The sequence below is a fragment of the Pituophis catenifer genome, unplaced genomic scaffold, assembly GCF_029215685.1.
Source record: "Pituophis catenifer annectens isolate HBS135680 unplaced genomic scaffold, rPitCat1.0.hap2 SCAF_5, whole genome shotgun sequence".
NCBI classification, from domain to species: domain Eukaryota; kingdom Metazoa; phylum Chordata; class Lepidosauria; order Squamata; family Colubridae; genus Pituophis; species Pituophis catenifer.
In genome coordinates this window covers 55,167,919-55,191,182 of record NW_027256885.1, presented here as the reverse complement: position 1 = coordinate 55,191,182, position 23,264 = coordinate 55,167,919, and the positions used below count along the sequence as shown (strand labels likewise).

The following is a 23,264-nucleotide window of genomic DNA, read 5'->3' as shown; positions in this document are numbered from 1 at the left end:
TCGAGAAGGGGATTGGGGCAGCCCTGGTGGGATCAGGTGTCTCGCGGGGCAGCCTAGGGGGCGGGGTCCTCGCCCTGGCAGAAAGTGAGGGGGGGGAGAGAAGAGCCTGACGGAGCTGCAGAAGCGGAGACCAATGTTTACAGCAGGCCAAGGTAACTGCCCTCTTGGCGAATTCTGTGCTGGGGTGATGGTGCACGTGCCCACAGAGAGGGCTCTGAGTGCCCCCTCTGGCATGTGTGCCATAGATTCGCCACCACTGCCCTATACCATTCCAGACAAGTGTCTGTCCACTCTCTTCTAAAAAGCCTCCAGCAACAGGGCACCCACAACTTGTGAAAGCAGTGTTCTAGTTCTAGGTTGCTTCTCTCCTTGATTAGTTTCCATCCATTGCTTCTTCTCCTGCCCTCAGGTGCTTTGGAGAATAGGTTGACCCCCTCTGCTTTGTGGCAGCCCCTCAAATATTGGAACACTGCTATCATGTCACCCCTAGTCCTTCTTTTCACTATACATACCTAATTCCTGCAACTGTTCTTCATATGTTTTATCCTCCAGTCCCCTAATCATTTTTGTTGCTCTTCTCTGCACTCTTTCTAGAGTCTCAACATCTTTTTTATAATATGGTGACCAAAACTGGATGCAGTATTCAATTAGCACAGGTGCCAAGGGCTCTGTGCTCTCTCCATTACTCTTTTCTCTCTATACCAATGACTGTATCTCAAAGGATCCCTCTGTTAAAGTTCTGAAGTTTGCAGATGATACAACAGTCATTGGTCTCATTCGAGACAATGATGAGTCTGCATGCAGATGGGAGATTGAACAACTGGCCCTGTGGTGCACCCGGAACAACCTGGAGCTGAACACTTAAAACTGTAGAGATGATAGTAGATTTTAGGAGAAGCTCTCCTATTCTATCATCTCTTACAATATTAGACATCACAATATCAACAGTAGAGACCTTCAAGTTTCTGGGTTCTATAGTTTCCCATGGACACCTTAATTAGAACCATCATTAAAAAGGCAGAACAAAGAATGTTCTTCCTGCATCAACTCAGAAAGCTCAGATTGCCCAAGGAGCTGCTGATACAGTTCTACAGAGGAATTACTGAGTCTGTCATCTGTACTTCTATAACTGTCTGGTTTGGTACAGCAGCTAAATAGGACAGGTACAGACTTCAATGAATAGTTAGGACTGCAGAAAAAACAATTGCAACCAGCCTGCCTTCCACTGAGGACCTGTATACTGCACAGGTCAGAAAGAGGGCTGAGAAAAAATCTACTGACCCCTCACATCCTGGACATAAACTGTTTCAACTTCTTCCCTCAAGACGCTGCTAAGAGGGCATTGCATGCCAAAACAACTAGTCATACCATCACTCTGCTAAACACCTAATTCCCACAACATTGTCTTATGCCTAAATATATTTTACCCATGTAGTAGGGCTGTATTGGTATTATCCTTCTCTTCTCATCTCTCTCATCTTCTCATTTTTCTCATCTACTACCTTCTCCTATTGGTATCTTTATTATTTATAATAAGAGACAAATTCCTTGTGTATCCAATCACACTCTACCAATAAAGAATATTCCTATTCTTATTGACTCGATCGATTACAGGTAGTCCTCAACTTACAACAGTTCATTTAGTGACCGTTTAAAGTTACAACGGCACTGAAAAAAGTGACCTATGACCATTTTTCACACTTATGACTATTGCAGCATCCCCATGGTCACGTGATTTACATTCAGATGCTTGACAACTGGTTCATATTTATGACAGTTGCAGTGTCTCAGGGTCATGTGATCATCTTTTGCAATCTTCTGAAAAGCAAAGTCAATGGGGAAGCCAGATTCACTTAACGACCATGTTACTAATTTAACAACTGCAGGGATTTACTTAACAAATGTGGCAAGCCGTAAAATGGGGCAAAGCGCACTTAATAAATTTCTCACTTAGCAACATACATTTTGGGCTCAATTGTGGCTGTAAGTCAGGACTACCTGTATTCAAGTCACAAATATCAATTATAGTAAACATAATGATTAGACAATTAAGATCGCCAAAAGTCTTAATAAAATTACTAGGGATGTTACTATAGGCATTCTTTTTATTCAACCACATCAGAGATGATTTCCTTGTCTTTTTTTAAAAAGAAACAGATATACATAGCTACAGAACCATTCCAAAAGAATTTAAAAGTGGCTTGAGTAGTCCTCCAGAAAATGGCGCACTGAACAGGTGGTGGTGTGGTGTTTTTTTCTCCCTGCCGACAAACAGCTGACTTCAGTGCCAAAGCCAGTTCTTTCACAGCATGGTCCCTGGATTTTGAACATGACTATCTTGGAATATTGCATGATGACCCTCAGAAGACCATGTACTTGCCTAGGAAGAGAATCCAGAGGATTGCAATTGTCTGTAAGACCAGCTGGAGTGGTAAGGTCTCCATCTTTTCCTGTTGCTGTTTGTATTCTTAGGGGTGCCTCTGTTTTAACATCAGATTTTGAAGGGTTTTTTTTTTTTGGACTAACATTTTTAACTGTTAATAACCTGGCTGAATGCTGAAGTGCTCTACACCCCCCTGTTGGATTATAAACGTGAGCTTTCATCATTGTACTTTTGAGTTATAAAATATACTTTCACTTTCGCCGCAAGGATGTCAATGAAGGTTCTCCTTTCTGCAATGAAAATGATTTGATCTGACTTATACTGAATGCTTATTGTAAGGATTTTAATAGTTTTTTAAAAGAACTGTTATTCCATTTTATTTTTGTCCATATTTCTATTTTTTATTTCAAAAAGATGAGAACTTTCATTTTTTTCCCCATTTGCTTTCTACTGTGGGAACTACAGGTAGTCCTCAACTTATGACCACAATTGAGCCCACAATTTATGTTGTTAAGTAAGAAATTTGTGAAGTGAGTTTTGCCCTATTTTACGACTTTTCTTGCCACATTTGTTAAGTGAATCACTACAGCTGTCAAATTAGTAACATGGTTGTTAAGTGAATCTGGTTTCCTCCTTGACTTTGCTTGTCAGAAGGTCACAAAAGGCAATCACATGACTCTGGGACACTGCAACCATCATAAATGTGAGTCAGTTGTCAAGCATCTGAATGTAAATCATGTGACCATGGGGATGCTACAACGGTTGTGTGAAAAATGGTCACTTTTTTCAGTGATGTAACTTTGAACGGTCACTAAATGAACTGTTGTAAGTCGAGGACTACCTGTATTATTTCAGTTTCCTTTGTGGTTACTTTGTTAAGGAACACTTACTTTCTTTGCCCTTGACAAGGAACTGTCTATACTTTGCTGTGAAAGCTCAGCTATAAGAGGGATTTGGATATTAAAATCAAAGCAACAATAAATTAAGGACTTTGAACACTACATAACATATATTCTCTACAATGCCCACAAAAAAGAGTTATAAAAAAAAGATGGGAGCTGGATGATTTTAATGTTAAAGCCTTGTGATATTTTTAATGTTATATAGCAATTTTGCCAATATATAAAAGTTCATAAATTGTGGGGGGACGGGGGGGACGGACAACAATTAATATTGCTGAATTATATTTATCAGTGTTCAACCAGGGGGGACATTTTATGTGTATGTTTGATATTTTGTTTACACACCTTTTTTTTCTTTTCTTTTTGTTTTTGTCTTTGTTTTGTTCTTTTTTTTCTTTCTTCTTTTTGGATTTTGTATTTTAACTTTGGAAATAAAAAAAATTATCATCAATAAAAAAAGAATTTAAAGAGGTTTGTGTCAGTTATAGAAGATAGAAAGAAGATGATCACAGTTGAAAAATTAAACTCTCAAGGTTTACATTTGAAAATTACATATTTAACCAACACAATCTCAGTCTTGGCAACTGCTTCCAGAATTCTATAGCAGTGCTGTTCAGTCAGAAGGCCATATCTGTCTGACCAGTAATTTACTGTTTGGAGATATAATTCTGAACTGCCCTCAAACCACTGAAGCCTTAAATTATATTCATGCTCATTTTTAGATAGCATTGTATAAGACTCTTTTAAACAAGATCCTCTTACTAGAAGTCAGGACAGAATTGCTTCCTTTCAACAGATTAGTATACTTTCTAAAAAAAAATTCTATTTGTACCATCTCCTTAAAATCTGATATAGATGGGTATTCACACTGCCAAAGGAACTACAGGCTACAGGTTTTTCAGTGGTGATCTCTAAGCTTTTTGTCATAATAAAACAAAACTGACAAATTGGTCCTTTTAACCAACAAATCATTGTATACGTAGGACTTTTCATGATTGTGCATACTGTAAGATTTTGAATTTTAAGTATCAATATCTTGAACATTTTAAACCAATTCCTTTTTTTTTTTTTTTTTTTTAATTTGATTTATATGCCGCCCTTCTCCGGAGACTCAGGGCGGCTTACAATGTGCTCAGCAATAGCCTTCATACTTTTGTATATTTTATACAAAGTCAGCTTATTGCCCCCACAAACTGGGTCCTCATTTAACCTACCTTAGAAAGGATGGAAGGCTTAATAGCAAATTATAAATTGTCAAAAGTAGTAAATATAAATAAAACGGCAAAGATAAATAACAAATTTAAGGAACAAACAATAAAATTCTACTAAAGAAACATTTAAAAACATAGAATCATAGGGGAACTTGATTCAATATAGCTATAATTAAAGTACAAACTAAGTCTGCACCAAATCTACTATATTAATCTTTAACTTTAACATGGTGTTTAAACATGCAACATAAACATCAGCAACTGAGAAAAATTATGGAGGAAATATTGGACTTTTGCCAAAAGTATGTTTAGAATTAAGTTTGTGAAAATCAACATACCGAAGTGTGCTGAACCACTACTACTTTTACTTTGCATAGAGGTACTGCATGTCTGGGTCCCAGGTTGTACTGTGCCTGCTTGATTTACACTCCTGTGTAATTTCCTATAGGAAAATTCATCACTGTCATGTAGGGATGGTGTCCGAGGCCTAAAATGCCTCCATCTACATGATTTGAAATTGACTAGTATCTGACTGAAGTCTTTAAAGAAATATCTGTCCGAGGTATTTGTTTCTGAGGTATTGGCAAATTGATTGACTGAAGAGTGTAGTTGTGAGGAAAGTATTTCTGAATCCAGCTGGCAAAATGGACTGTTGTTTTCTGAATATGCTCGGTCCAGGAACACCCTAAAAATGGAAAGAAGACTATTTTTAATTACATATAAGACACAGTGTTATTCCTATCTTTATCCAAAACTTATTTTTAAAACATCAGGAAGAAGTAGTAGGGAAATTATCTGTGAAAGTATTTTTCAAACTGGTTGCTTCAACTATCAGAAAAACATTCACAACAGGGCACTGCACAATTTGAAAATTATTTGGAAGGAATGGTCAGATCCTCATGAAAAATCTGTACTTCTCTCTTACTTATTAAAGCATCAGGTCTTTTTTCATGCTTTCACATTTAGCCTGAAAGAAGGTGCTACTACTTAAGGAGTTAACTAATCACAATGAATCTAATTAATAGTAATTAATAATAGACTTATGGGGAAGCTTGAAAGAAACGTGGGCTTTTTAAATGTATAGTAAAAAGGTTTCATGCTTGGGTGAGTTAAACAATAGTTCTTCCAAATCAGTTTATAAAGTAAGTTCAGCCCTATTTAAGAGCTGCATATAACAAAGCAAGACAACATACAATGAAAGAAGTTGATAAATTATACCTTTTCTTATGAAGGCAATTTAGCAAGAAAGGCATTTCCCTTTTTATAAGAAAAAGCCATGCCTTTGAAAGATAACCAGGAACCTCAGGCTCACAAACGCCAACTTGCTACAGTAATTCTCTAGTTTAAATGAAACAAGTCAGTATTTGTTTATTTGAACAAAATGTCAAACCACTGTAAGTGGATATTAGAATATAAAGAGGTTTACTATACCTTATGTTTGATTAGGAGATGGAAGCAAAACAAAGAACAATCTGGATAGACGTCACTATTAACTAGGATAGCTATGGTAAATACTATAAGTGTTTTCACTGCTCAAATGCTTGCAGTTTACTAAAGAGTTAAAAGAATTTTTCTTTCTTCAAAAACTATGTGATCCTTATTATGAATATAATTTTTCATAATTTAAGAAACGCAAACAAGTTTAAAAGGTAAATGTGGTAATTAGGCCTAACAGTGTCAAACTGTAGCTGTCGGAGACAAAAGGCTAAAATAATTAGAGACATTAATATGCTGCAAAATCCAATTGGAATTAAGATAAAAAGAGCCCTCATCCCTCTATATCTAAAAAAATAACCTAGCTTTTAAAAAGTACAAATAAATACTTAAAAATACTTTAGAAATTAGATCACTAAACACAAAGGATGGTGTATTCTTCTTACAAGCCTCTAATTTGAGGCAATTTTGAATGTGATGACAGGAAAGTAGATTATGGAGACTTATCAAAGAGTTTTCATTGCAGAACATGAACAACACTATGCTAAGAAATACTAAAATATACAGGATATACTACTTCTTTCCAAGCTGATGTGCATCTGTAGTAGTAGCAATGTAAAACATCTTTATACCTCATGTTTATAAGGTAAAAAACAGTGTTGAAGGGTCCAGATTAGCTAGATAATTTTTTTTAAAAAAATTATTACATGCTGAAAGCAATATATTATAGCTCACTCTCGAGAAAAGAATCCAGACAAGATATGCTTAATCACTATTTTTGATGCCACAGAAATCCTTGTAGAAAAATATGCTAATGTAATTTGACATGGATTTTAATGAAACCTATAAAAAACTTATACCCATGCAAATCATTTGATGAGAAATCAAGCTGCTTTGAGGCCTACCTATATTCTTCTCGTTATTTCCATACAGAGATTATCTCAGAAGAACCTCAAAGCACCTACACCTTTAAGCAGAAGATGCACAGAATCACAGGGGTACCAGGAGGCACCTACTCTCAAGAAAGATGGAATACCACACCTGTCCCACAAAAAGATTGCCAAACTGATAGTTCAAGTAGGCATAATAGAGGTCTGGTAACATGTCATACGTTTTCAGGATCTTCCCATTATTTTCAGAGAAGTTAGAGTTAGCAATGACATATGAAATATGATTAGTGCAAACCTCTAAATCATGGATTTTAAATGGATTCAAGGGGGAAAAGATAAGGGGAAAAGTCACAATAAGGCTGTGGTATTTCTGTAACAGAAGGGAGATCATCATAACGTTGAAGATATAGATTTAAGAAAACAGATGGCTAATTAGTACATAAATTTTAATTTAAATAATACAGCAAATATATTTAACATTTCAATTGTTTTTCTACATCATGTTTATACTTTTCAATATATTAGTGTAGTGAGTTTTATGATAAATAAGCCTACCTTCCACCACGTCCAACCCGTCTACGTGAAAACCCAATGCAACTTTGTGGCACAGTAAGGGTGGTTAAGCAGTATCTGTAACGCTCATCTCCTAATGTTCCCCCTTTAGGACTATTCCACGGCCAGTCACCAGTTTGTTCTAAATGAGGCTTTGAAAAGAAATAATTGAAAAGGGTTAAAACATGAATTTAATTAATAAGTGTAACAATACAGTACTGTAGAAACTCAAAACTTACAGCATAATACTGACAGCCTGCTTTCCTATGGAAAGCAAATGGCCCATCAGGATCATTTTCTTCCTCAACTTCAGAAGAGCCAGACAAGACCTTCAAAAAGAAAGCAGTAGGTAAGTATAAAGACGCAAGTATCTTTCCTCCCTCTGAACCAAAGAAACTGTAGACATCATACGTGAGAAAGAGGTTCTTCATCAGAGCTGGGAAAGTCGTACTGATTCATATCTTTAACATTAAAGATTGGCAGTGCAGTAGGAATTGACTGCTGAGTAGCAATAGCAGCTGATGAAGATACAATTTTGGGCTTCTTCTCATATTTTCTCTTCGGCCGTATAGCATCAGCTTTCTCTTGCTGCATGAAGAGAAAATGCATTAATTGTTTCATCTGAGTAAATCCATTAGGAGAAGATCAACGTTTTAGAAACTTTTTTTTTAAATGTACCATTGTGATAAAATGAGAGGTAAAGAGGAATTTCTCCTTCCCTAATAGAGAATCAGATAAAGGCTCTTTCAAGTTGACTGCAAATCATGGTGTTCTGACCCAGTCTTAGCAGAAACAAGAAACAGACTCCTTGTCCCAAAAAAAACCCCTTTATTATCTCTTGTGAATTAATGGCATTCACACACCAAAAAGTCCAGGCAATAATCCTTCAAAGAGTTAACTGCAGTAACAGACCTTATCAGTTCCTTGAGATAATTGCCAGGCCAGGAGCCGCCAGCTGCAAAGCTGTAATAAGTTCTGGCAAGCAGTCTCTGAGGCACAAAACACAATGAGTCAAATCTTCCGAAATCCAAACGGTTGTCTCCTACAACCACCACTCCCCTTTCCTTCTATTTATTCCCCAGCCAGGGAGGGGCCATTCAGCGTCCATGTGTGCCTTGCTTCCCGAGTCGACTCCTTGTCCTTAGTTGTTCTCCTCTCCTAACAGCTCTGCGCATATGCGCATCTGGAACAGGCCCCAGCTGTTTTTCCTCCCCACTTATTTATCTCAGCTTCCGAAGGCAGCTGCCTTTCTGGTGGCTGGGAAACGTCAGACGACTCTGGCTCTATCTGTTTCTGATGCAGAGCATCCATCAGAGCCTTCCTCAGACTCCAGAACTGGCCCAAGTTTCTCCCCAACCTCATCATCATCCGAGTCTGCCGCCAGCTCCTCTGGCAGGCCACAACACTATCCGTCACTGCAGGGCCCTTCCGTGTCTGACGATCGAGGTGTGGCTGTGATGGGAATTGATTGTGGAAGGCCTGCAGCAAAGCAGGTGCATGCACGGAGGTTGCATCCTTCCATGTGAAATCCTCCGGCCCATAACCCTTCCACTCAATCAGGTACTGGAACGTCCTTTCAGCCACCGGGAGTCCCGAATGGTGGTGACCTCGTACTCGGGCGGCCCACCTACGTCATGTGAATCCGGCGGGGGACGGTCTGGTTGGCGGAGTGGACAGGCTGACCGTTCTGGAACAAGGAGGGATTGATGACAGATTGGATGGACTTGCAGCGTGCGTGGCAACCAGGTGATAGGCAACCAGGTTGATGACTGCTTCAATGGGGAAAGGGCCAAGATACCAGTGGTGTAACTTCTGACAGAAGCTGCCTGGTGGACAGCCATACCCAATCCCTCACAGCCAATGCCGGCATCTCTTGCCGAGACCGGTCCACAACTTCCTTATAATCAGCCTTGGCTTTCTCCAGATACCATCGCACCAATTGATGGACAGCCTGTAACTCGGCCAGATAGTCATTAGCTGCCAGAACTGGTGAATCGACTTGCATGAGGGGAAAGAACCGAGGATGATACCCCACATTGGCCAAGAAAGGTGTCATTTGTGTGGAGGTGTACTGTGAGTTGTTGAACGCAAACTCCGCCACTGCCAGACAATCCACCCAATTGTCCTGATTATGGTTCATGAAGCAGTGCAGATATTGCTCCAGGATCCTGATCACTTTCTCTGTCCTGCCATCAGTTTCCGGATGATGTGCCGACAACAGGCAGATTTTCACGTCCAAGGCCATCATCAGCCCTTTCCAGAACTGGGCTGTAAATTGAGCCCCTCTGTCTGAAACGACCCTATCAGGTAGGCCATGCAGCCAGAAGATATGTTGGATGAACATGTGGGCCCCTTCCAAATGATGTCTCCAGGCCTCAAACGCCACCTTAATGGCCAGTAGCTCCTTCTCCCAGATGGTGTAGTTGCGCTCTGAGTTTAGCTTCCACGAGTAGTATGCGCAAGGGAAGAGGGTACTGCTGGGTGCGTAAGCCTGGAGTAGCACCGCTCCAAAAGCAACATCGGACACATCCGCTACCACTACAAATGGATGGTGGGGGTCGGGATGTTTCAAGATGGGCTCTTGCATGAATGCTTGCTTCAAGGCCTGGAACACTTGTTGCTCAGGGGTACTCCATTGAAACGGGATCTTTTTTCTGAAGGAGCCAAGTGAGGGGTGCTGTCAGGGAAGCAAAGCCAGGGATAAAGGTCCGATAATAGTTGGCAAACCTGAGGAGTCACTGGACATCTTTAACTCGCCGAAGGGGTTGCCAACTGCACAGAGACTCGACCTTGCTCGGCTCCATCGCAATGCCCTCAGGAGAAATGTGATGTCTCAGGAAGTCGATGGTAGATTGAAAAAAATGGCATTTCTCCAGTTTAGCATACAAGCGGTTCTCCCGTAGCCGTTGCAGGACCAGGCGTAGGTCCTGTTGGTGGCTCTTCCAAGAGGGAGAATAGATCAGGATGTTGTCCAGGTAAATCATGACAAACTGATCCAATAGGTCCCGGAATATGTCATTCATAAAAAGCTGGAAGACTGCAGGGGCATTTGTCAGCCCAAACAGCATAACAGTATACTCGAAGTGTCCGTACCTAGTGCCAAACGCTGTCTTTCATTCATCCCCGGGCCGGATCTGAACAAGATTATAGGCTCCCCGAAGGTCCAATATGGTGTAGACGGTAGCCTCTCAGAGCTGTTCCAACAGTTCAGAAATAAGGGGCAGAGGGGACTTCCGGTTGGCGCCGCGATTCGGATGGGGAAATAGCGGGGCTCCTTGGAGCCCTGTGAAAACCCTGTCTGTCAAGCCACCGCCGGCAGGTCCGCGGACCTACCCTGTCCTGAAGGGACAGGGAATTAGAGAGGGACCCCTCGGATGGCCGAGAGGAATGGGCAGGTTCCTCGGGGCTAGAGGATTGCCCTCTGTGTCGGCGGTGGTGGGAGCGGCAGCCATGGTGGCTGCCCCAAGGCTGTGGCAACCGGGACAAGCCAAGTGCAGGAGATGCAGGAGCAAGGCATTTGTATGCCGGGTGAGTAGGACTAGGCCAGGCGGGAACAGCCTTCAAATAATTGGTTTTTAATAATGCCCTGGCCCTAATAGCGGCTAAGAACTACTTGGGCAAAGGATTCAAAACAACTAACAAAGAGAAGACCCATTAAAGGACAATAGTACTTATTGATTGCTTTTGGAATTAATGTGCCTTTGGATGGATTTAAAATTTGATATTTTCCTGGTCTTTAATGAGAATGGATTATCTTTGAAGAGGGAGAGGGAGAAAGAGAAGAGGAAATAAGCAGAATGTCTTTTTAAAGCTATGAGAAATAACAAGCGGAGGAAGCTAAAATGGTTGCCTACTGAGAAGAAGTGAAAGTGCAAATTGTGGATTGCTTGCTATTTAAAGAAGAAACTTTGTTTCTTGTTTCCCAAATTGGATTATTTTGAGGAAAAACTAAGGAGGCTTGATTTTAGATGTACTTAATCTGTCTTTGGACTACTTATGGACAGTTGGGAAGAAGAAATTAATTGGAACAATTAAAACTGCTGGTTAATGGCGTGGCAACAAAAGGGAAGGGCATAGCAACAGAAGAAGACATGATGTTACCATATATGGAACACAAAAGAACTAAATCCTTTAGCCTTTATAACCTTACTGATATTGGAACTGGAAAGAAAAAAAAGTTTGGACAGATTGGAGAAAGGAAAAAACTGGAATATACTGGGTAGCAAGATGAGAAAAATACTATAGTTTGATTAAAATGGATGTAAATGCTTTCTATGTAATGATGTCTAAATAATGTAAGGAGGAGATTTCCTCTTTCTTCTTTCTCTCTCTTTCTTATTTTTCCTTTCCTTTCTTTATTATTCTCTTATTTTATTCCTCTCTTTTTTTCCCTTTCTTTCTTTGAATCTTTCTTCTTGACTTCTTTTGCCATACTTTTATTCCTTTTTTCTTCTCCCTTTCTCTTTCCTTTTTACTTTTCATTATTATTATTGAGAGAAGTGACTCTCAAGGTGGGGGAAATGTGATTATAGAAAAACTATAAGAAATATGAAGATTATGAATGAATTTTTGATTACTAATAAGAATTGCTGATAGATTTAACGATTATAGAAAATTTTTTTTTAAAATGGTTTAAAATATTGTTCTTTATAGAAAATAAGAAAATGTGAATGAACCTTTGAATATTAACAAGAATTGTTTATTGATTTTATGATTATTTTTAAAGCGAGAAATGTCATAAACTACAAAAAATGTGAGGACTTTGAAAGAATTTTTTAAATATTAGTAAGAGTTTTAATGGTTATAGAAAACTGATTTTAAAGTGGTTTAAAATGTTGTTTTTTCATAGTAAATAAGAGAATGGGAATGAATTTTTGAATATTAATAAGACTTGTTTATAGATTTTATAATTATGGTAAATTGGTTTTCAAAATGGTTTAAAATGTTGCTTTTCATAGAAAAACAAGAAACAAATAGGAAATGGGAGAAATTCAAAGAAAATTAATAGTTCAGGAGAGAGTACAGTTGCAAGAAAAAGTATGTGAACCCCTTGGGATTACGTGGAGTTTTGCATGAATTGGTCATAAAATGTGCTCTGAACTTCATCTAAATCACAACAATAGAAAAACACAGTCTGCTTAAAATAATACTACACAAACATTAGATGTTGCCATGGTTTAATGGAACATAACATGTAAACATTCACAGTGCAGGGAGGAAAAAGTATGTGAACCTTTGGACTTAATAACTGGTTGACCCTCCTTTGGCAGCAATAACCTCAACCAAACGTTTCCTGTAGTTGCAGATCAGACCTGCACAACGATCTGGAGTAATTTTGGACCACTCCTCTTCACAAAACTGTTTCAGTGTAGCAATATTCTTGGGATGTCTGGTGTGAATCGCTCTCTTAAGGTCATGCCACAGCATTGCAATCGGGTTGAGGTCAGGACTCTGACTGGGCCACTCCAGAAGGCGTATTCTGTGCTGTTGAAGCCATTTTTTTGTTGAATTACTTGTATGCTTTGGGTCATTGTCCTGTTGCATCACCCATCCTCTGCGGAGCTTCAGTTGGCGGACAGATGGTCGTACGTTTTCCTGCAAAATGTCTTGATAAACTCTGGAATTCATTTTCCCATCAATGACAACAATCCGTCCAGGCCCTGAGGCAGCAAAGCAGCCCCAAACCATGATGCTCCCTCCGCCATGTTTTACAGTGGGGATGAGGTTTTGATGTTGGTGTACTGTGCCTTTTTTTCTCCACACATAGTGTTGTGTGTTCTTCCCAAACAACTCAATTTTGGTTTCATCTGTCCACAGTATATTTTGCCAGTAGTGCTGTGGAACATCCAGGTGCTCTTTTGCAAACTTCAAACGTGCTGCAATATTTTTTTTGGACAGCAATGGCTTCCTCCGTGGTGTCCTCCCATGTACTCCATTCTTGTTTAATGTTTTCCTTATTGTAGATGTGTCAACAAAAATGTTAGCATGTGCCAGAGATTTCTGTAGGTCTTTAGCTGACACTCTAGGATTCTTCTTCACCTCATGAAGCATTCTGCGCTGTGCTCTTGCAGTCATTTTTACAGGACGACCACGCCTAGGGAGAGTAGCAACAGTGCTAAACTTTCTCCATTTGTAGACAGTCTGTCTTATCGTGGACACATGAACATCAAGGCTTTTGGAGATACTTTTGTAACCCTTTCCAGCTTCATGCAAGTCAACAATTCTTGATCGTAGGTCTTCTGAGAGCTCTTTTCTGCGAGGCATGGTTCACATCAGACAGTGCTTCTTGAAACCAGTAAACCCAAAACAGGTGTGTGTTTTTAAAGGGCAGGACAGCTGTCAGCAACACATCCAATATCATCACACTGATTGGAGTCAAGGTTGGCTCACTCCTGGCTCCCATTAGCTCTTGGAGAAGTCATTAGGCTAGGGGCTCACATACTTTTTCCTCCCTGCACTGTGAATGTTTACATGTTATGTTCAATTAAACCATGGCAACATCTAATGCTTGTGTAGTATTATTTTAAGCAGACTGTGTTTTTTTATTGTTGTGATTTAGATGAAGTTCAGAGCACATTTTATGACCAATTCATGCAAAACTCCACGTAATCCCAAGGGGTTCACATACTTTTTCTTGCAACTGTAGGAGAGAAGATATATATTAAAATGCATTATTATTTTAAATTGGTAAGGAGGTATGATTTTGGTGATCAGATGATTAAAGCTAAATTGTGAATTAGTCAAATATAAGGTTAGGAGTGGAGGAAAGCATCCCTGGAGAACAGCTGATTAAGCTGTGAACCAGCCAAAAATAAATTTAGGAGGAGCAGAGGAGATAATGCTGGAGAGCAGTTAGAGCCAAACAGTGAACCAGTTAAATATAAGGTAAGGAGTGGAGGAAAGCATCCCTGGAAAACAGCTAACTAAGCTGTGAACCAGCCAAAAATAAACTTTGGAGGCGACAATGCTGGGGAGCAGTTAAAGCCAAACTGTGAACCAGCTAATTATTTATTTATTTATTTATTTATTTATTTATTATTTATTTATTTTATTATACTTATATGCCACCCTTCTCCCGAGCGACTCGGGGCGGCTTACAGAAACCAAGACAACAAAAACGGTAAAACAGTAAAACTAACTACACAGACAATCAATTTAAAATCCATCCAATTAAAACCACCCATCAGATCAGCAAATTTGTTGGAAAAGCCATGTCTTCAGCTCTCAGCGGAAAGAACGGAGGTCGGGGGCCGTCCGGAGCTCCGTGGGTAACCCATTCCAGAGGGTCGGTGCGGCCACAGAGAACGCCCTCATCCTTGGTGTCACCAGCCGACATTGTCTGGTCGATGGCACCCGGAGGAGGGCAGTGCTATGTGAGCGCACAGGGCGGTGGGAGGCAGGCAGAAGGTGGTCCTGTAAATACCCCGGGCCCATGCCATGTAGGGATTTATAGGTAAGTACCAGCACATTGAAGCGAATCCGAAGGACCACCGGTAACCAGTGCAGCTCGCGGAGAGGTGTTGTACGGGAGTAACGGGAAGCTCCCGTAACAACCTGCGCGGCCGCATTCTAGACCAGCTGGACCCTCCGGGTACACCCCAAGGGCAGCCCCATGTAGAGGGCATTACAGTAGTCCAAACGAGAGATGACGAGAGCTTGGGTGACTGTGCGCAGGGCATCCATGTCTAGGAAAGGACATAACTGGCGCACCAGGCAAACCTGTGCAAAAGCCCTCCTGGTCACGGCCGTCAGATGGTCCACTAAAGACAGCCGCAAATCCAGGAGGACGCCTAAGTTACGCACCCTTTCAGAGGGAGTAAGCGACTCCCCTCCCATCAAAAGTGGTGGGGCCACTAGATCATGAGATGCCAGCAACCACAGCCACTCCGTCTTGCAAGGGTTGAGTCTGAGCCTGTTCCTACCCATCCAGACCCGCACCGCCTCCAGGCACTTAGACATCACGGAAAGGGCATCTCTAGGTTGGTCCGGGGTGGAGATGTAAAGCTGGGTATCATCAGCATATTGATGATACCTCACCCCAAAACTGTGAATGATCTCACCCAGCGGCTTCATATAGATGTTAAAGAGCAAGGGGGAGAGAACCAACCCCTGAGGCACCCCACACGTAAGGGGTTTTGGGGACAAACTGCGTACGACCCGAGAGGTAGAAGAACCACTGCAAAACAGTGCCCCCCACCCCCACCCCCCCGAGTCGTCACAGTAGGGTACCATGGTCGATGGTATCAAAAGCCGCTGAGAGGTCAAGTAGGACCAGGATGGAGGAATAACCCCCATCCCAGGCCTGCCAGAGATCATTCACCAGAGCGACCAAGCCGTTTCTGTGCTGTGTCCGCGCCTGAAACCTGATTGGTACGGGTCTAGGTAATCCGTTTCCTCCAGGAATTGTGGAAGTTGGTACGCCACCACGGACTCAACAACCTTCACTATAAAGCGAAGGTTGGAGATGGGATGAAAGTTGTTCAAGGAGGCCGGATCGAGGGCAGGCTTCTTGAGAAGGGGTCGAACCACCACCTCCTTAAGGGTGGCGGGGAAGACCCCATCCCTCAACGAAGCGTTGACAATCGCCTGGATCCAGTCTCTAGTCACCTCTCTGGTTGCCGCAACAAGGCAGGAGGGACATTTATTTATTTATTTTATTCAATTTGTATACCGCCCTTCTCCTAGTGGACTCAGGGCGGTGCACAGAACTAGAACACATAACAATACAAAATTTAAAATTATTAAAAGAATTATATACTTTGGCCCAAATTTAAAACAATTCGAATTAAAACCCATTGACAGATTAAAAGCTAAACAACTAAAAAACTAAAAAAAAGGGGCGGGTTTCACACCAGCCCTGCTTGATGGAAAAGAAAAGTTTTCAGGGCACGGCGAAAGACCCGGAGATCCGATATCCTTCTTATCTCCAGGGGCAAATCGTTCCAGAGGGCGGGAGCTGCCACAGAGAAGGCCCTCCCCCTGGGGGTCGCCAGCCGACATTGCCTGGCTGACGGCACCCTGAGGAGTCCCTCTCTGCGGGAGCGTACTGGTCGGTGGGAGGCTATCGGCGGCAGAAGGTGGTCCCGCAAATACCCAGGTCCTATGCCATGGAGCGCTCTAAAGATTGTAACCAACACCTTGAAGCGCACCCGGAAGACCACTGGAAGCCAATGCAGCTCACGCAGGAGAGGTGTCACATGGGAGCGACCCCTCGCTCCCATAATCCCCCCATAATCTGCACCAGTTGGAGCCTCCGAGTGCTCCTCAAGGGGAGCCCCATGTAGAGAGCATTGCAATAGTCCAGGTGGGAAGTGACGAGTGCTTGAGTGACTGTGCGTAAGGAATCCCGATCCAGAAAGGGACGCAACTGGTGAATCAGGCAGACCTGATAAAAAGCCTCCCTGGCCATGGCTGTCATATGCTCTTCTAAAGACAGCCGTGAATCCAGGAGGATGCCCAAGTTGCGAGCCCTATCCGTGGGGGCCAATAACTCGCCCCCCAATAGCCAGCGATGGCACCAGCTGGCTATATCGGGACGTTGGAAGCCACAGCCACTCGGTCTTGGAAGGGTTGAGTCGAAGCCTGTTACTCCCCATCCAGATCCGCACGGCCTCCAGGCACTGGGACATCACTTCAAGGGCATCGTTGGGATGGCCTGGGGTGGAGATGTACAGCTGCGTATCATCAGCGTACTGATGGAACTCCACCCCAAAGCCACGGATGATCTCACCCAGCGGCTTCACATAAATGTTGAACAGAAGGGGCGAGAGGACCGACCCCTGAGGCACCCCACAAACAAGGCGCCTCGGGGTCGACCTCTGCCCCCCTGCCAACACCGACTGTGACCGGTCAGAGAGATAGGAGGAGAACCACCGCAGAACGGTGCCCCCCACTCCCAACCCCTCCAACCGGCGCAGCAGGATACCATGTTCAATGGTATCAAAAGCCGCTGAGAGATCTAACAGGACCAGGACAGAGGAACAACCCCTATCCCGAGCCCTCCAGAGATCATCCACCAATGCGACCAATGCCGTTTCCGTGCTGTGCCCAGGCCTGAAGCTGGACTGGAGCGGATCCAGATAGACAGCTTCATCCAGGTACCCAGGAAGCTGTCGCGCCACCACACTCTCAACAACCTTCGCCAAGAAGGGAAGGTTGGAGACCAGACAATAGTTAGCCAAAACAGCCGGATCCAGAGCAGGCTTCTTGAGGAGGGGCCTCACCACTGCCTCTTTCAAGGCGGATGGCAAGACACCCTCACTCAAGGAAGCGTTGATAATCCCCTGGAGCCAGCCTTGCGTAACCTCCCGGGAGGCCAGCACCAACCAGGAGGGACACGGGTCCAATAAACATGTGGTCGCGTTCAGCCGCCCCAGTATCCTGTCCATGTCCTCGGGAGCAACAGGGTCGAACTCCTCCCAAATGGCAGTCTCAAGTCCGGCACCCATCATCCTGTCTGTACCTACCCAGTCAGAGACCAAGCCTTCCCGAATCTGAGTGATTTTATCGTGCAGATACTGGACAAAATCCTCGGCACGACCCTGCAAGGGATCTTCCCGCGCTCCCAGATGGAGGAGGGAACGGGTCACCCTAAACAGGGCGGCCGGGCGATTATCTGCCGATGTGATAAAAGCGGAAAAATAGTTACATTTTGCCGCTTTTATCGCCACTAGGTAAGTCTTAATATGAGATCTTACCAGTGTTCGGTTGGATTCGGAGCGACTAGATCTCCAACTGCTCTCTAGGCGTCTTTTCTGGTGCTTCATCTCCCTCAGCTCCTCGGAAAACCAAGGAGCCAGGTAGACTCAGCGACAGGTCAGAGGCCGCGTAGGCACGACTCGGTCCAAAGCGTCAGCGGCCGCCCTATCCCAGGCGGCCACCAGCTCCTCAGCCGAGCCATGAGTCAGAGCCTCAGGAAATGGCCCAAGCTCCATCTGGAACCTATCAGGATCCATCAGGCTCCTGGGGCGGAACCATCTGGTCTGTTCCGCCTCCCTGCGGTGGGGTGTGGCGGTTAGAAAGTCAAGCCTAAGAAGGGAATGATCCGACCATGACAAGGGCTCAATCACTATCTCCCCTATCTCAAGATCATTCATCCACTGCCCAGAGACAAAAATCAGATCCAGAGTGTGTCCTCCCCTGTGCGTGGGTCCACAAATTAATTGGGTCAGGTCCATGGCCGTCATGGAAGCCATGAACTCCCGAGCCGCCTCAGACGCTTCGCTGACAGACGGCAGGTTAAAGTCCCCCATGACCATAAGCCTGGGGGTCTCCACCGCCACCTCGGCAATCACGTTGAGGAGCTCGGGCAGGGCCGCCGACACGTGGCAGGGAGCCAGGTACATAATCAGCAAGCCCATCTGCCTCCCTTGTCCCCACTTCACAAGGAGGGACTCACATCCGGCTATCTGAGGTACAGTGGCCTCCCTTGGGGCGAGACCTTCCTTTACTAGAACCGCCACCCCCCCCACCCCTCCCCTGGGACCTCGGCTGATGGAATGCATAGAAACCCGGAGGGCACATCTCAATGAGGGGGACCCCCCCTCCTGGCCCAACCAGGTCTCCGTAATACCTACCGGGTCCGCACCCCCCTCCTGAACCAGATCACAAATGAGGGGGGCTTTATTTACCACAGACCTGGCATTGCACAACATCAACCGAAGGCCCAGGGCCTGAGGATCTGAACAACCCAGGGTGCGAGATGAGCATTGAGGGCCGGAGCACGCAAACGCTCGCAGATAGTGAGTGCATCCTCCCCTAACACGATATGGCCCCCTGCTCCCACCATATCTGCCCCTCCCACCCACGATGTCGATGGCAACGCCCTCCCCAATATAGGAACTAGTCCCCCCAGCTCCCCCCGACCCCTGTGGGTTACCCCCCAAACCCACCCTAGTCGCCCGCCCGGGTCCCCTTAAAATTTTCGCTAAAAATTTTGTCAGAATTTTGTTACATGGGTCCAACAAACATGTGGAGGCCCCCAATCTACCCATAATCTTGTCCACTTCATCTATGGATACAGGGTCAAAGTCAACCCAGATGTCACCTTCCAAGACTTGCTCCTGTCTCCTCGTCAGACCCCGTCCATTCAGAGTCTAAACCCATCCGGATCTGAGTGATTTTGTCTTGCAGGAATTGAGCAAAATCCTCAGCACTGCCCTGCAAGGAGTCCTCCCTCACTCCCTGATTAAGAAGGGAGCGGGTGACTTGGAACAAGGCTGCTGGGCGATTCTCTGCAGACGCAATGAGAGTGGCAAAGTAATCACGCTTTGCCGCTTCCATCGCCACAAGATAAGACCTAATATAGGTTCTTAACTGTGTTCGATCAGACTCGGAATGGGAAGACCTCCAACAGCCCTCTAGGCGTCTCTTCTGACGCTTCATCTCCCTGAGTTCCGCGGTAAACCATGGAGCTGCACGGGATCCCTGTCAAAGGAGAGGCCGCAAGGGGGCGATTTGATCCAATGCCCCAGCGGCAGCCTGTTCCCAGGCATCCACCAGGGCCTCTGGCGAATCGCAGGATAGGGATGTGGGAAATGTCCCAAGCTCCGTCAGGAATCTTTCAGGATCCATCAGGCGCCTGGGGTGGAACTAACGTATTGGTCCCGCCTCCCAGCGGTGGGGGTTAGCGGATAGAAAGTCCAGCCTAAGGAGGTAATGGTCAGTCCATGACAGGGGTTGAATAGATAATTCCCCCCTACCCTGAACATTTATCCACTGCCCAGAGACAAAAATCAGGTCAAGTGTGTGTCCGTCACTGTGAGTTGGGTCCTGTACAACCTGAGTCAGGTCCATGGCCGTCATGGAGGCCATGAACTCCCGAACCAGCTCAGATGTCTCGCTGGCTGACGGGAGATTAAAATCTCCCACTACCATCAGGTTGGGGAGCTCAACCGTCAGTTCGGCTAAGACTTCGAGCAGTGCGGGCAGGGCTGAAGACACGCAGCTGGGAGACAGGTACATAATCAACAGACCCGACTGTCCTCCAGGGCTCCATTTCAACAGTAGAGATTCACACCTGCCTATCTGAGGGACAGTGACCTCCCTGGGACTAAGACTTTCTCTAATAATAACCATCACCCCCCCACCCCTTCCCCGGAGTTGCGGCTGGTGCAGTGCACGGAAACCCGGCAGGCATAGATCGGAGAGAGGAACCCCTCCCTCCGGGCCCAACCAGGACTCAGTGATGCAGGCCAGGTCCTTGCCCTCCTCGTCAATAAGCTCATGCACAAGGGGGGCCTTGTTCACAACAGACCTGGCATTTACATACACCAGTCAGAGTCCGGGGTTCCGCACTCCCATCCCCCCAGGTAAACAGGAAGAGCGAATATAGGTTAGGAGTGGAGGGAAGCATCCCTGGAAAACAGCTGACTAAGCCGTTATCCAACTAAAAATAAACCTAGGAGGAGTGGAGGAGAAAATGTTGGAGAGCAGTTAAAACCAAACTGTGATCCAGCCAACAAATAAGGTTAGGAGTGGAGGAAAGCATTCCTGGAAACCAGCTAACTAAGCTGCAATCCAGCCAAAAATAAACCTAGGAGGAGTGAAGGAGATACCTTTGAAGAACAGTTAAAGCCAAATTGATAGAAGTGGAGGAAAATATTGTTGGGGAATAGCTATATAAGTTAGGAAATGTTAGGATATGGTTTGAGCCTAACTATGTTGTCCAGGCAATATAAGTGTACTGTTACTTTATCTGTATATGTATTATGTGGCTTTAATGCTGAGTCATGCTGTAATTACATAATTACTGGTTGTGAGAATATTTAAGCAAGGTACTGCAACGTGTTCAGTTGCTGCTATGATATGCTGTTGAGAGGTTGCTGCTATGATATGCTGTTGAGAGGTTGCTGCTATGATGCTGCTGTTGATGATGAAGCTGTGATGATAAGCTATCATTGAGAGGAGGTGCTATCTGTAATTATCATTGGATGGATCTGCAACCATCGTGGTTTGTGAACCAGAGTGAGTTTGTTATTCTAACCAACTACTGTTTGTTGAGTAAGAAGATTCTGTAACTACTGGACTGATTTACTGGCAAAGACTTGGAATTTGTTTAAAGACTATGAGACTGTTTTTCTACTATAAAGTAAGCTTTTAATAAACCAATTTGCTTATCTCTTATTCATTGCTCTCAGCAACGTTTCACTGTGCAATCTACTCTGCTGGTTGGTAACACAACAACAATAACCTTAACATTGGTTATGGGCCCAGAGCCAACCATAACTAACTAGGATTGTTAAAAGCTAAACTGAGAGTTGATGTGAATAGAACAAACTGTGTTTGTGATAAACAATCCAAGTGAAGATGGCACTAGAACAAGCAGCAAATTTTTCCATGATAACCCGGTTGGATGGAACAAACTATGTATCCTGGTCTGCAAAATGTAGTCTACTTCTGCGTAGAGAAGGACTGTGGGATATAGTAAATAATCCACCGGATGTAACAGCATGGGATCCTGCTGATGAGGAAGATGAGAAGAAATTAGCCAAGTTTAACAGAGACAATGAACGAGCTCTTTGCATTATTGGACTAACACTGGGTGACCAGCAGCTTGTCCATATTCATGGCGAAGAGTCTGCTGCTAGGTGTTGGACCAAGTTGAAGAGACTATATGTTCGTGACTCTGTGGGTGCTCATATTTATCTCACAAGAAGATTATTTAAACAACATCTTCTTAAAGGTGGAGATATGATGGCTCATTTGGAATCCATGACCAGAATTTTCCAGGAGCTGCATGAAAAGGAACTTATTTTCTCTGAACTACAACAAGTTTATATAATTCTTTCTTCATTGAACGATAGTTATGATGACTATGTTTCTTCGTTAGAGGTTTTGTCCAGAGATGAACTGACATTGGCTGGCATAACCGGTAGGTTATTGGAAGAATCCAAAAGAAGACAAGAAAGGGATCAGTTGAGAGTGCAACAGCCAAAAGAAAAAGAAAAAATGTATTCAACTGCCTATATTGTAAAACGTTGTTTTGCTTGTGGGGCTAAAGGGCATATAGCTAAGTATTGTAAGAATAGGAAAATGCCTGTTAGGGACAATATTAGACCCAAGAAGGGTTGTAATTTAGCTATATCCAGTTCAACTACTGATGTTAACCAGGATTGTTGGGTTGTTGACAGTGGTGCTTCTCAATCAATTTCTAGAAATAGAAAATTTTTTGTAAAAATGGAGAAGAGTAACCAGCATGTTAAACTAGCTAATGGCTGGAAAGTTAAGGTAGCTGGAGAGGGTGTTGCTCGTTGGTCATTTAACAATGAACCATTGCCTATGTTATATATTCCTGGGTTAAAATTCAATTTATTGTCTGTTAAACCATTACTGCAATTTGGGTTTACAGTAACATTTAAAAATGAGAAATGCTTTATTGAGAAAGATGGCAAGGTTGTTACTGCAAGTTTAGAGAATGATTTATTTGTTTTAAGGGATAACCCAGTATTGGTGGCTAAGTCTAAGTCTGTTTATAAGAATGTTAAACCACATGATGAATGTATTCATCTGTTACACCGAAGACTTGGGCATTTAAATTTCAGGACGTTAAAGCAAACAGTTCAGTTATCTGAAGGGATAAAACTACATGCATGTAGTAAATATCTAAACTGCAATGCCTGCAATCAGCAAAAAAGTAGGGTTACACTAGCAAACCGTGTTAATGGTTTTAAAACCACAAATCCATTAGAGGTAGTGTTTATAGACCTAATTGGACCCAAGAAACCTAGCATAGGAGGTGCCTGCTATATTCTAAGCATAGTAGACCATTATTCAAGATACGGATTCTGTTATCTTATGAAAACAAAAAGTGAAACATTCCAGCATATTAACAACTGGCTGCATTTTGTAGAAAGGAAACAGAAATTCAAGGTTAAATGCTTAGTGACTGATA

At 43.5% G+C, this 23,264-nt stretch overlaps 1 protein-coding gene across 11 annotated transcripts in view; it reads right to left on the bottom strand.

The window, feature by feature from the left end:
• The window catches only part of EPC1 (enhancer of polycomb homolog 1), a 331,961-nt gene that overhangs the window by 115,051 nt on the left and 193,646 nt on the right, over window positions 1-23,264 (bottom strand). For 7 of the 11 annotated variants that reach the window (XM_070944627.1, XM_070944631.1, XM_070944630.1 and 4 more), the window contains exons 7-11: window positions 7,784-7,960; window positions 7,612-7,701; window positions 7,376-7,524; window positions 4,835-5,181; window positions 3,631-3,708 (exon numbers count right to left, since the gene is read on the bottom strand). In XM_070944627.1, the coding sequence (XP_070800728.1) occupies window positions 3,631-3,708; window positions 4,835-5,181; window positions 7,376-7,524; window positions 7,612-7,701; window positions 7,784-7,960 (841 nt within the window). The remainder of the gene's footprint in view (window positions 1-3,630; window positions 3,709-4,834; window positions 5,182-7,375; window positions 7,525-7,611; window positions 7,702-7,783; window positions 7,961-23,264) is intronic. The other 4 variants (XM_070944622.1, XM_070944628.1, XM_070944626.1 and 1 more) reach the window with 3 other exon arrangements.